Consider the following 14,781-nt stretch of genomic DNA (forward strand, 5'->3'; position numbering starts at 1 on the left):
ACCCTCATACCTACAGGACCGCCTCTCCTGGTATGTCCCACGGAGGACCTTACGGTCTTCAAACAAAAACATCTTGGAGATCGCGGGCCACAGGGAGCTTAGGCTGGCCTCAACCAGAGCCAGGGCTTTTTCGGCCGTGGCCCTAATCTGGTGGAACACTTTGCCACAAGAGACTAGGGCCCTGCGGGATTGACATCTTTCCGCAGGGCCTTCAAGACAGAGCTGTTCCACCAGGCCTTTGGCCAGGGCACAGCCTGACCCCCTCCTTTGGTAATCCTCATAGAACTCTAGCCCAATGGTTGCCATTAATTTGATTTTGAATTGATTTTAGAATGAATCAATTTTAGAATGTATTTCAATTAATTGACTGTGATTTCATGTAAACTGTGTTACTTTTATTGTTGTTGGCCACTCTGAGCCCGGCTCTGGCTGGGGAGGGCGGGATATAAATAAATTATTATTATTATTATTATTATTATTATTATTACTTTCTGACAGTAAGAGCTGTTTGACAGTGGAACGCTCTCTCTCGAGATTCTATGATTCTAGACAGCAGAGACATCACCTTGCCAACAAAGGCCCGTATAGTTAAAGCTACGGTTTTCCCAGTAGTGATGTATGGAAGTGAGAGCTGGACCATAAAGAAGGCTGATTGCTGAAGAAGAAGAGTTTGGATTTGATATCCCGCCTTTCACTCCCTTTAAGGAGTCTCAAAGCGGCTGACATTCTCCTTTCCCTTCCTCCCCCACAACAAACACTCTGTGAGGTGAGTGGGGCTGAGAGACTTCAGAAAAGTGTGACTGGCCCAAGGTCACCCAGCAGCTGCAGGTGGAGGAGCGGAGACGCGAACCTGGTTCCCCAGATTACGAGTCCACTGCTCTTAACCACTACACCACACTGGCTGCTTTTGAATTATGGTGCTGGAGGAGACTCTTGAGAGTCCCATGGACAGCAAGAAGAACATACCTATCCATTCTGAAGGAAATCAGCCCTGAGTGCTCACTGGAAGGACAGATCCTGAAGCTGAGGCTCCAATACTTAGGCCACCTCAGGAGAAGAGAAGACTCCCTGGAGAAGACCCTGATGTTGGGAAAGATGTAGGGCACAAGGAGAAGGGGACGGCAGAGGACGAGATGGTTGGACAGTGTTCTCGAAGAGAGCAGCATGAGTTTGACCCAACTGCGGGAGGCAGTGGAAGACAGGAGTGCCTGGCGTGCTCCGGTCCAGGGGGTCATGAAGAGTCGGGCACGACTAAACGACTAAACAACAACATAGGCTCTGTGTTCAGTTGGATTCACCCCCCACTGAGCTATCACCAGCCACACACCCTGTTCTGTATCAGTTGCTGGAACATGGGCAAGATTTTCTGCCGATGAAACACTCTCCTTGGGAGGCAGGCTGGTGCTGATGGGAGTTGTAGTCCGAATCAACTGGATGGTTCCGTTTTAGCAAAGGTTGTGTATATATGTATGTGAGAGAGTGGGTTTTCTGAAAGCAGGGAATGAAATGGTTGTAAAGGTGCAAAAGTCCTGATGCCAAGGGCCGTGAAGAGAGATTAGCAGCATTTGAAAGACTCCTGCTGCGATCTGCCCTGTATTCAAGCTAATTCACCTAAAGACTCAGTTAATTATGCCCTTCATTTAAGAGGCCTTGTTATGCACACAGCTAATACCGCTGGCTCTCTTTGGTTCACCTTGAGCAGAAAATTTTGCTGAGAAACACAAGCAGGCAAAGGTGGGTTGTTTTTTTTTAATTTCGCACATATGTTCATGGGTTCATTACTGGCAGTGACGGACCAGGAATGAGACCTTGGGGGTCATAATAGATAGCTCAATGAGTATACAGCTGTCCATGGAGGCGCAGGTCAATTGTGTGTCCAGGGCAGCTGTTTATCAGCTCCATCTGGTATGCAGGATAAGACCCTACCTGCCCGTGGACTGTCTTGCCAGAGTGGTGCATGCTCTGGTTATCTCCTGCTTGGACTACTGCAATGTGTTCTGCGTGGGGCTCCCTTTGAAGGTGACCCGGAAACTACAACTAATCCAGAATGCGGCAGCCAGACTGGTACTGGGAGCAGCTGCCGAGACCACATAATACCGGTCTTGAAATACCTTCATTGACTCCCAGTACGTTTCCGAACACAATTCAAAGTGTTGGTGTTGACCTTGAAAGCCCTAAATGGCCTCGGCCCAGTAGACCTGAAGGAGCGTCTCCTCCCCCATCATTCTGCCCAGACACTGAGGTCCAGCTCTGAGGGCCTTCTGGCGGTTCCCTCACTGCGAGAAGCAACGCTACAGGGAACCAGGCAGAGGACCTTCTCGGTGGTGGCGCCTGCCCTGTGGAACACCTTCCCTTGTCAAGGAAATAAATACTATCTGACTTTTAGAAGGAATCTGAAGGCAGCCCTGTTTAGGGAAGTTTTTAATGTTTGATGTTTTGTTGTGTTTTTAAAATTCTGTTGGAAGCCGTCCAGAGTGGCTGGGGAAACCCAGCCAGATGGGCAGGGTAATAATAATAATAATAATAATAATAATAATAATAATAATAATGGGCTGTTCCCTGAGCCCACTAGATGACATCACAAGGGATCATTGCCTTAGGAGAGCAAGAAAAATTCTCAGGGACGATTCACACCCTGGCCAGCACCTCTTTAATCTTCTACCCTTGGGCAGGATATATAGAAGTATAATCAGTCGTACCAACAGGCTAAAAAACAGTTGCTATCCGTGGGCTGTTAGGCTGCTGAATGGAAAATAATATAGCGCAACTGACTTTCGGGGTTGGTGTGTTGTGCGACAAACACACAGAGTGCAATGAGATTGAGTGTTTTGGGGGAGGGCGGCTTGGTTAATTTCATTGTACACAGCTTGTACATTTACAATAAAGGTACTATTACTATTATGTCAAATAAGCAATTTGTTTTCCTTCCCCAAGCCAGAAATTCACACCCTTTCGCTTCTGAGACTCAGATTTCCACAAGCCAACTCAAAGCCTTATCAAAAACGTTTGCAGGTGAAGACCCCTCCAAAGGATGCAGCATTTTAAGGAAACTGTGTCTCTCATCTTTACAGCACTTGGAGGAGAGCAAGAGACTTTGTGGCATTCGGCAAGACATTTCCTGGGAATCTACCAGCTCATTGGTTTATTATTTTATTTATGCCTGAGTGGATATCAGCTGCAGATCACTGACGACACCAAAATAGATTTCGTTAAAAGCTAATCACCAATAGATATACACCAATGAGCCCTCAGATACCATAACTCAACGAGAAAGTGGATGTTCTTTATTAAGGAGGTGTGGCTTTGCCCTTTATGAATGTATTTCCTGTAACAGTGACTTCTAACTTGATTGTCATTTTCTCTTACATGCTGCCCAGAGAGCAGGTGTTGTAGGGCAGCTTGTGAACCGAATAAATAAGCAAACAAATGCAATCTTCATATCGGAAGATTCCCGCAATGTCATTTTTTATTTCCCCGAGCACTATGTTGTCAGAATTTGACCTTTCTCCCCTCTGTCTCAACCACATACATACAAAAACTATACACAACATTCGCATATCCGACCAAATCTGAAAAAAATCATTCCCAACTGAAGATATCAAATGGTTGACCCCAAACAGTGCCGAATTTACGTACTGTATAAGCTAATCAAGCTATAGCTTAGGGCCCCACTCTCTTGGGGGCCACAAAAAAATTAAAGGGGGAAAAACTGGATGCACATTTCCAAAATATAAGATAAAAAACAAATAAAATAAAATCTACATACAGCAACAGTGTTTTGTGTTGTGTAGGCTCCTATGATGTAAGGGGCCCCACCTGCTAGCCTGCTCCCTAAAATATCACTGGTTTGCTCCTTTCTATATATAGGGTGCCTACATTCTGCATGGACTGGTTGCATGGCAAATGGCCTTAGATACTTGTTAGGTCCATAAATTACCATATAGCGTATATTCAACACAAAAAACAGCGACAATTTGTTGACAAAGGACAGCTGGACAGATAAAGGGCCCCATTACCTTCAGTAGCTTAGGGTCTCATCAAACCTAAATCCAGCCCTGACCCTGAACACTCAGTTCCAAAACTTGAATTCTCACAGAAAGCTGAGACAGATCACTGTTCCATCTAGTTCAATATTGTCCACACTGGCTGGCAGCTGCTCTCCAGGGCTTGAGGCAAGGAGTCTGACTCTCCCAGCCCTGTCAGAGATGCCAGGGATCAGACATGGGACTTTTTACATATGAAACACAAGCTCTACCGTTGAGCTACGACCCACAAAGGTGTCCTCATTCAAATTTGCCGGGTAATTTTTTTCTTCCCAAAATTAATCCACCTCGTCTTTATATTCTGGTTCCTGAGAAAGTGAAACTTGGCAAGCCTTTTGTGTGTTGCATTTCAGGGCGACGGCCTCCACCCCCTCCACCCCCGTCCTCAAAGCTGAGCCTCGACCTTGCTTCCCTTTTTATTTACCGGCAGCTGGAAGACTTCTTCGACACCCTCTGCTGATAATTTGGCCATCCTTCCTGGGACTGGTTGCTAGGAGACGCTGGCTTGTGATGCACAACCATGGAATGAATAGGGAAAAGGAAAGGTTCTGTTAGACGCTCACCGTTCCAGATCGGGCGGCTTCAGGTGAAACCTCAGCAAAGGGGGGAAACAAAGGCAAACAAAAGTGTCAGCCAGCAACCCTTGGCGATTTGGGGAAGGGTCTAGGATTTCAAGTCTCGCCAAGGGTGCCATTCTGCAGCTCGCCTTTGGAAAACAGACAAAAGGCCGGTTTTCTGACAGCCCCAAACAACCCTCTGTCTGCAAGGAAGGTGAATTCAGACGGAGACAGCTGAGCACGACGTTTTCACTGTGGTTCTCGTAAAACTGTTGGGCCTTCTTGGTAGTGCCGCCCTCCCAACAGGTGTCAAGGAGATAAATAACTGCGGAACTTTTAGAAGACACCTGAAGGCAGCCCTTTCTCGGGAAGTTTTTAATGTTTGGTGTTTTTATATGTGTGTTTGAATTGAGTGGTTGGGGCAACCCAGCCAGATGGGTGGGCTATAAGTAATAAAATTGTTGTTGTTGCAAGTTTATAATACCTTTCCCAATGAACTGGAATGGTGTGGTTTTTTCTCTTGGAAGAGCAACACTAGGGCTTGTCCACACCGGACCAAAATGTGGATTTGTACTAGCCTGCCTCACTGTCCATTACATCCTCCCCAGTGATGTCCCATACTTCATAGAACCATAGAACTATAAATTTGGGAGACCACAAGGAGCCAGTGTGGTGTAGTGGTTAAGAGTGGTGGACTCGTAATCTGGGGAACCGGGTTCAATTCCCTGCTCCTCCACATGCAGCTGCTGGGTGACCTTGGGCTAGTCACACTTCTCTGAAGTCTCTCAGCCTCACTCACATCAGAGAGTGTTTGTTGTAGGGGAGGACGGGAAAGGAGAATTTTAGCCGCTTTGAGACTCCTTCGGGTAGTGATAAAGCGGGATATCAAATCCAAACTCTTCTTCTTCATCATCTAGTCCAACCCCCTGCAGTGCAGGAATCTTTCATTCAACGTGGGGTTTGAACTCACAACCCTGATGTTATGTACTGAGTTGAATAGGATCCAAAATGCAGCAGTCTGATTGGTCCTAGAACAATAGGATTCAGAATGCAGCAGTCTGACTGGTCCTAGAACAATAGGATTCAGAATGCAGCAGCATGATTGGTCTGCAGGAGCCACCCAATCCAGCTCCAGGTGGAACTGAATCCGCAACCTGATTGGCCTACAGGAGAATCCCGGAATTAGCCAATCACGTGCGGCCCATTGTGTAAATAATGTATATAAAGCAGATATTTGGGGGGAACTTTCATTCCTCACTACTATGAGCTGAATAAAGAGCATGAAATCCACACTCGTCTCCAAGTATATGTCACCTGAGATTAAGGGTCTCACGCTCTGCCAACTGAGCTATCCCCCATTTGAATGCAGGGGTCTTTTTTATGTTTGGAATGTCCCCAAAAGGCTAGTGTAAACACACACAAACCCCAAATAACCTGCATTTAAAGGGAGTAAAGACCCTGGAATAGGGTCTACATTTTGCTGTGGTGTGGACAGGCCCAAGGCCCTAGTCCTCAGTGAGAGGGTTTGGCCTATGTCTGGACTGTACCACTTAGGGGCTCAGATGAATGAATGTCCCTCTGTTAAAAAGAAAAGAAAAAAACAGCCCCAAGCTATCATGTCAGGAAAGAGAGGTCGTCTTAGCCTTTGCAAAGCCCTCAACTGTGATATAAGAGGCAATAATACTTTCTTAGCATTTGTGGCTGTCAGAAGGATTTGGAGATAAAGTGCTTTGAGCTCTAAAAGGACGACATGCACTTTGGAGAGACAGCATGGTGCAATGGTGCTGGGCTAGAAGGTGGGAGAGACCTGGGTTCAAATCCTCGCTCAGCCATCGGCCACTGATTCTCAGCATCACCTGACAATAACAGGTTTGTTATTGGAATTAACTGGGGAACAGGAGAACCGTTGGAGCTCCTTGGAGGAAAACGTAGGGTGTAGATGCAATAGATAAATGTTGTTGTTGTCGTTTAGTCCTTTAGTCGTGTCCGACTCTTCATGACCCCCTGGACCAGAGCACGCCAGTCTTCCACTGCCTCCCGCAGTTGGGTCAAACTCATGCTGGTAGCTTCGAGAACACTGTCCCACCATCTCGTCCTCCGTCGTCCCCTTCTCCTTGTGCCTTCCATCTTTCCCAACATCAGGGTCTTTTCCAGGGAGTCTTCTCTTCCCATGAGGTGGCCAAAGTCTTGGAGGCTCAGCTTCAGGATCTGTCCTTCCAATGAACACTCAGGGCTGATTTCCTTCAGAATGGATAGGTTTGATCTTCTTGCAGTCCATGGGACTCTCAAGAGTTTCCTCCAGCATCATAATTCAAAAGCATGCATTCTTCAGTGATCAGCCTTCTTTATGGTCCAGCTCTCACTTCCATACATCACTACTGGGAAAACCATAGCTTTGACTATACGGGCCTTTGTTGGCAAGGTGATATCTCTGCTTTTTAAGATGCTGTCTAGGTCTGTCATTGATTTTCTTAGATAATAAATAATAGATAAATAAATGCTTTTCTTAGATAATAAATAAATAGATAAATAAATACAGCCAACTATCATTTTCTTTTTAAAATATAAAAGAAAGCATGATCTGTGTTTGCTTTTTCCCTTAAAAAAAAAATTCACTGGGGAACAAGGATGTTCTCGCTTTGTAGAGCTGGAGTCGATATCCCCTGGCATGAATTGAAGATGATGGAGGTTTTTAAGCAGACATTGGGAGGCCATCCGTCATGCACGATCTAGTTGAGATTCCTGCATCGCAGGGGGCTGGTCTAGATGACTGTTGCGCGTCCCTTCCAACTCTACCATTCTACGATGGCGGTGATGAAACCCTGCGATGGTGTCAGCCATGCCGAAGGGCCACCGGAAAGGCAAACAGAGACATCTGGGTACCTTCTCTCCTCCTGGTCTTAGAAGCCCTTCTGCTTGCATAAACCTCAGGGCAGGAGAATGCTACGTGCTAGAGGCCTAAAACCTCCAGGATAATCGGGATTTCAGATTAAGGTTGCTGATTATTACAGACAAGGAAGAGGCCCAGGGGATACAGATCGCTCCCGCGCAGCTCTGGGGCCATCGTCAAATGCACTCCCAAGTAGCATAGGGACCCAGGAAGCTGCCATGTGCAGAGTCAGGCCAATTTGTCTCTGTATCACCTACACTGCCCAGCAAACCCTCTCCAGGTTTTTAGATGACACTCGCAGCAGCATCTTTTACCGAACCAGAAGCTTTCTTTGTTCTACCACTGAGCTGCAGTTCTTTCCCCCCACAAACATGACGATTGCAGGACTCTTCATTTGCCCGGGTTAGTGAAAAACATCACAAGCTAAATAACTCTGTATATGGTTTAAAAGAGTTTTTAAAGTAGAAACCAGGACGTCCCAAAAGTTGTTGAGCTTTGCTATTTTTGGACAAACCACACACCCTCCCAACAAATTTTCGATTACCTTTCCTAAGATCCAGGACAAAGCACCTTGGATGTCAATGCTGCCTTAGAAATCCCGGTAATGTCCAGGGAAATGTACAAAAATTCAACACCTTCTATGACTTAGAGTCTGAAATGATATTTACAATGCCAAAATAATAATAATAATAATAATAATAATAATAATAATAATAATAATAATAGAAGACACAACTGAACATCTCAAAGCCAAATAGTCCAGTATTCCTGCAGTAAGTCCAAGAGAATAACTCTCTATATCTGTTGCTGGTGTGACAAATTTTTAAAGTTTGATGTTTTATCGTGTTTTTAATATTCTGGTGGGAGCCGCCCAGAGTGGCTGGGAAGCCCAGCAAGATGGGTGGAGTATAAATAATATATTGTTATTATTATTATTATTATTGCAAGAATATTATTGTTATATTATATTATTATTACTTGGGCATTCCAAATATCATTTAAGATTTTTGAACATCGTTGTTGATGGATTTTTGTAAACCGTATCCAGAGTTGTTTAGTTTGTGATCTGGGCCGGGGTGACTGATGGCGCATTGTTGTTGTTGTTTAGTCATTTAGTCGTGTCCGACTCTTCGTGACCCCATGGGCCAGAGCATGCCAGGCACTCCTGTCCTCCACTGTCTCCCACAGTTTGGTCAAATTCATGCTGGTAGCTTCGAGAACACTATCCAACTATCTCATCCTCTGTCGTCCCCTTCTCCTTGTGCCCTACATCTTTCCCAACATCAGGGTCTTTGCCAGGGAGTCTTCTCTTCTCATGAGGTGGCCAAAGTATTGGAGCCTCAGCTTCACGATCTGTCCTTCCAGTGAGCACTCAGGGCTGATTTCCTTCAGAATGGAGAGGTTTGATCTTCTTGCAGTCCATGGGACTCTCAAGAGTCTCCTCCAGCACCACAATTCAAAAGCATCCATTCTTTGGTGATCAGCCTTCTTTATGGTCCAGCTCTCACTTCCATACATCACTACTGGGAAAACCATGGCTTTAACTATACGGACCTTTGTCGGCAAGGTGATGTCTGATGGCGCATACCCTCCAACATTTCTCCTTCCCTCCCACCTCACTTGAGCAGCACACTGAGCAGGAGTTGGTAGAGGCTGGGCCCTTGTATCCATTGGCCACGCAGTGTCCCCTACCAGAAGCACCAGTTAAGGGTGCAATACTTGCCTTAGGGTGTGCAATACTTTCCTTGCCCCGGGCACTAGCAAGCCATGCTATGCCACTGCAAGTGAGGAATCAAGATCTACATTGAGAGCGATCACCTCACCTAGCCTCCTGGGTGGGCTGGCTCTGTGGCCTCTGTGATGGGGGGAGGGGACATCTAACAGAACTTCTCCTGATAATCTTAGTGACCATGCTGGGATATAAGGACTCAGGCGGTTTCCTGGGCTCAGAGTGTCCAGGCCTTTGAATATTAATTCACGAGTCTTGAATCATAGAATCATAGAATCATAGAGTTGGAATAGACCACAAGGGCCATCGATTCCAACCCCCTGCCAAGCAGGAAACACCATCAGAGCACTCCTGACATATGGTTGTCAAGCCTCTGCTTAAAGACCTCCAAAGAAGGAGACTCCACCACACTCCTTGGCAGCAAATTCCACTGTCAAACAGCTCTTACTGTCAGGAAGTTCTTCCTAATGTTTAGGTGGAATCTTCTTTCTTGTAGTTTGGATCCATTGCTCCGTGTCCGCTTCTCTGGAGCAGCAGAAAACAACCTTTCTCCCTCCTCTATGTGACATCCTTTTATATATTTGAACATGGCTATCATATCACCCCTTAACCTCCTCTTCTCCAGGCTAAACATGCCCAGCTCCCTTAGCCGTTCCTCATAAGGCATCGTTTCCAGGCCTTTGACCATTTTGGTTGCCCTCCTCTGGACACGTTCCAGTTTGTCAGTGTCCTTCTTGAACTGTGGTGCCCAGAACTGGACACAGTACTCCAGGTGAGGTCTGACCAGAGCAGAATACAGTGGCACTATTACTTCCCTTGATCTAGATGCTATACTCCTATTGATGCAGCCCAGAATTGCATTGGCTTTTTTAGCTGCCGTGTCACACTGTTGGCTCATGTCAAGTTTGTGGTCAACCAAGACTCCTAGATCCTTTTCACATGTAGTGCTCTCAAGTCAGGTGTCACTCATCTTGTATTTGTGCCTCTCATTTTTTTTGCCCAAGTGCAATACTTTACATTTCTCCCTGTTAAAATTCATCTTGTTTGTTTTGGCCCAGTTCTCTAATCTGTCAAGGTCGTTTTGAAGTCTGATCCTGTCCTCTGGGGTGTTAGCCACCCCTTCCAGCCTTGAACTCAGCACAGTTCCTGCACATTTCTTCTAATATACATGGCTTTGCAAGCAATTCACCCCCAATGCAATGCATTTTACATTAGTTCCACCAATACATGCATTTTCAGGTATTCTTTCCCTGAAGACATTATACCTGAAGGAGCGTCTCCACCCCCATCATTCAGCCTGGAAACTGAGGTCCAGCACCAAGGGCCTTCTGGCAGTTCCCTCACTGCGAGAAGCGAAGCTACAGGGAACCAGGCAGAGGGCCTTCTCAGTAGTGGCGCCTACCCTGTGGAACACCCTCCCATCAGATGTCAAGGAAATAAGCAACTATCTGACATTTAGATGATATCTGAAAGCAGCCCAGTTTAGGAAAGTTTTTAATGTTTGATATTTGTGTTTTTAATATTCTGTTGGGAGCGACCCAGAGTGGCTGGGGAAACCCAGCCAGATTGGCAGGGTATGTATGTATGTATGTATGTATGTATGTTTGTATGAATAAAATGTTCCTTACACAAGGAAATCTAAAATGAAAACTATTTTTTAAAAAAAGATAATCCAGAGAAGTACACAGTTTGCAAGATAGCTGCATTCTGGATGGCATGTTGTTTTGGGAAGCATGGATTGATTGGGAAGGTTTGTATTATAATGCTAACTCAACGAAACATCTCCCCACTCGTGATTCGCAGCCATTGGTATTACTGTATAGTCATACCTTGGAAGTCAAACGGAATCCGTTCCAGAAGTCTGTTCGACTTCCAATACATTTGGAAACCAAAGCGCGGCTTCTTATTGGCTGCGGGAAGCTCCCGCAGCCAATCGGAAGCCGCAGAAGCCCCGTCGGACGTTTGGCTTCCAAAAATAGTTCGCAAACCGGAACAGTCACTTCCGGGTTTGCAACGTCCGGGAGCCAAAATGTTCAAGAACTAAGCTGTTCAGAAACCAAGGTACAACTGTATCTGTTGTTGTTGTTTAGTCGTTTAGTTGTGTCCGACTCTTCGTGACCCCATGGACCAGAGCACGCCAGGCACTCCTGTCTCCCACTGCCTCCCACTGCCTCCCACAGTTTGGTCAAACTCATGCTAGTAGCTTCGAGAACACTGTCCAACCATTTCATCCTCTGTCGTCCCCTTCTCCTTGTGCCCTCCATCTTTCCCAACATCAGGGTCTTTTCCAGGGAGTCTTCTCTTCTCATGAGGTGGCCAAAGTCTTGGAGCCTCAGCTTCAGGATCTGTCATTCCCGTGAGCACTCAGGGCTGATTTCCTTCAGAATGGAGAGGTTTGATCTTCTTGCAGTCCATGGGACTCTTGTCTCCTCCAGCACCATAATTCAAAAGCATCCATTCTTCGGCGATCTGCCTTCTTTATGGTCCAGCTCTCACTTCCATACATCACTACTGGGAAAACCATAGCTTTAACTATACGGACCTTTGTCGGCAAGGTGGTATCTCTGCTTTTTAAGATGCTGTCTAGGTTTGTCATTGCTTTTCTCCCAAGAAGCAGGCGTCTTTTAATTCCGTGGCTGCTGTCACCATCTGCAGTGATCATGGAGCCCAAGAAAGTAAAATCTCTCACTGTCCGCATTTCTTCCCCTTCTATTTGCCAGGAGGTGATGGCAATATAGAGCCATTGTGCCCAAACACTTAAGATCATGACTTAACTCTAAGAAGGTAAAAAGCTTCTGGGAGATGATCTATAATGAGTTAAAGAAAATGTTGAAATATACTTTTGTTAAAAATCCAGAAGCTCTCTTATTGGGAATACTGGATAATGAAATTAGTAAAAAAGATGTGAAATTAGTTTTGTATGCAGTAACAGCAGCCAGAATTTTGCTGGCACATAAATGGAAACAGGAAGAGATGCCCACGAAAGAAGAATGGAGGATGAAACTGATGGAATACGCAGAAATGGACAGATAGATGGGGAGAATTAGGAACCAACGTGACCAGAGATTCTCCGAGGACTGGAAGAAATTTACAGAGTATATCAAAAATTTCTGTGATGAGCAAATAACGTTCGTTGGCTTTCAAGAAGCTCTGTGAAAATACTGTTAGAAATATTGTTTAAAAAATATGATGTGATTAAGAGTATCTGTGTGCAATATAGTATTGGGAAATGTGAGACGAGGATAAAAAAAAATAAACGGAAAATTATCAGACAAGCTGAGGGAAGTTCTGGAAAAAAGGGTTTAAGTTAAAAATGGATGTATAATTTTGTAAAAATGTTTTTTTTAATGGAAAATCTAATAAAAATATTTATATATAAAAAAAGATCATGAATTAACTCTTGCAAAGAAAAGGCGTTGATGCATTTTTTTTGAGGCCTGCAACCTGCCGCAACCACCAGGATACGAATAATCTCCATAACCTCATTACTCTCATGAGTTTGCAGATGGTGCCTGGCCTGTAAGAAGCTTTTCTCCTCATCCTAATCCTATTCAGAGTGGCCATTGCTCAGCTAGAGGGACCTACCACTTTCTTCCCGCTTTTCCGGAGAAACAGGCCTCCTCTCACGTAGCCCAGGATGGAGCCAGGATCCCGGAGGGGAAAGGGTGGATTGAGTCCAGGACCACCGTAAAACCCCTTCCGGCCAGACTTGGGGAAAACAATGGGCTTCCCTCCAGAAACTGTAGAAACCTTTTCAGATTGAAAGCAATTTTTGTTCTGGAAACTGTGGATTTTCTACACTGTTCCCGGGAAGAGGAAAAAGGCTCCGTCTTGGGTCCGAGCTCAGAACTAAGGGATGTCCTTGGGTGACCTTGGTAAGTCAAGAATAAGTTGTGTTTTAGATTTGTCAGGATGCTAAACGTCAAACTGCAACAGGGTTTCATCCGAGAATTTGGGATTAAACCATGTGCTGTTGGGGTCTATGGGGAGAGGGCTCCGATCCTCAGCTCATTTACTCCAGAGCAGCCCTGTTAACAAGTCATGTGTGCTGTGGCTTAAGTTGGCAGCGATCCTAATTCTGACGCTTAATGGGTTTGTTGCTCGGTTGCCTGATTGAGTCAAAAGCTTCTTCAGTGGAATAGTAGCTAATATCTGGCATGACGTGTGTGGTATCTTGAGAATTTCTCGTTTTCTTTTCCTTTTCGTAAATATTGCAGGTTGCTAGACCTCGGTCCACGGTCCAGTGGCCCACCGTCATGAGGAACTGCCGCCATGCCATTTCCCCCTTTAGCAAAAGTGCTTTTTTTAAAAGCACTTTTTTAAAAAAATACATGGATCATAGGAAATGAATATACCCGAGATAAAAGAAATCAATCTTTATTTAATTCTGGCTGCAGAATTTGGGGTTTTAAGGATTAAGGTGGGAGCAGAACTTGCCTATTCTGCACACCCTGAACCAAAAACGCAGTTATTCTGCAAAATTCGCCCTTCTGCAATCTTTGTGATGCATGTTCTCCAATTGAAAATTGCTTGTAGAAAATATGGCTGTTATTATTAGTATTGTTAATTAATTAAACTTGTATGCTGCCCTTCATCCAAAGATCCCACGCATTAGAAGACATGTTCACCACTTCCAGAAGGTCCAGATCTGTTAATGTGGCATCGCCTGCCCTTTGGAACTCCCTGTCTAATGATATGGGGGGGCACCTTCACTGAATTATTTCCAGTGCCTGCTAAAAACATTGTTGTTTAGGCAAGCCCATCCAGGCTTGTAGACTACTGGTGTGTCCTTTAATCTGTTTTTAGCTTATGTACCGCTGTTGATCAAAATAAATCTCAGGGTGGTGTACAATGTTAGAAACACATAACTAAACATCAGTGATAAAAACATCGTAAAAACATACTGACAGACAGCCTAATAGTGAAATAACCATAATAACAGTCCGCTCCCCTACACTTTCACAGGCCATAGGTTATTTAATAGTCCACAATTTCCCAAGGGAGTCTGATCTGCCGTCAAATAGTAGAACGTTCTTCCTGATGTTTAGTCAGAATCTCTTTCTTGCAATTTGAATCCGTTGGTTTGGGTCCTACCCTGCGGAGCAGGAGAAAATAAGCTTGCTCCCTCCTCCATGTGACAGCCCTTAATATATTTGAAGATGGCTCTCATATCTCCTCTCAGTCGCTTCTTTCCCAGGTTAAACATACCTAGCTCCTTCAACCGTTCCTCATCAGGCTTAGTTTCCAGACCCTTGATCATTTTTCTTAATAAGGTTTTCACATATTACATTACAATACAGATATACCAAAGCCAAGACCATTTCCTTCCCATACATTTACATTTATATTTCCTCAATCCATCATATTATTCTTTGCTCCCTCCTCCCACTTCCCTCTGCCCCCCCTCAATTTCCTCCACATTATACAATTTACAATAGTCTTTGCATTCTACAGTCTTCTCAAATCATCTATATATTCTTATTATTTTTCCTTACTAATTTATCTTCCATCCAGTACTTCGCATTTTAATCTAGGCATATTAGCGTATCTTTTTTTTTAGCA

The 14,781-nt window shown here is 44.8% G+C and overlaps 1 protein-coding gene across 2 annotated transcripts in view; it reads right to left on the reverse strand.

Annotated features, from left to right (window-relative positions):
- The window catches only part of C3H8orf74 (chromosome 3 C8orf74 homolog), an 81,213-nt gene that overhangs the window by 41,341 nt on the left and 25,091 nt on the right, over window positions 1–14,781 (reverse strand). Inside the window, exon 2 of one of the 2 annotated variants that reach the window (XM_053383771.1) lies at window positions 4,468–4,543. In XM_053383771.1, coding sequence (XP_053239746.1) covers window positions 4,468–4,515 — 48 coding nt within the window. In that variant the 5' untranslated portion in view covers window positions 4,516–4,543. Of the gene's footprint in view, window positions 1–4,467; window positions 4,548–14,781 lie in introns of both variants that reach the window. The other variant, XM_053383769.1, reaches the window with a different exon arrangement.

This window comes from Podarcis raffonei, chromosome 3 (assembly GCF_027172205.1).
Source record: "Podarcis raffonei isolate rPodRaf1 chromosome 3, rPodRaf1.pri, whole genome shotgun sequence".
Taxonomy (NCBI): domain Eukaryota; kingdom Metazoa; phylum Chordata; class Lepidosauria; order Squamata; family Lacertidae; genus Podarcis; species Podarcis raffonei.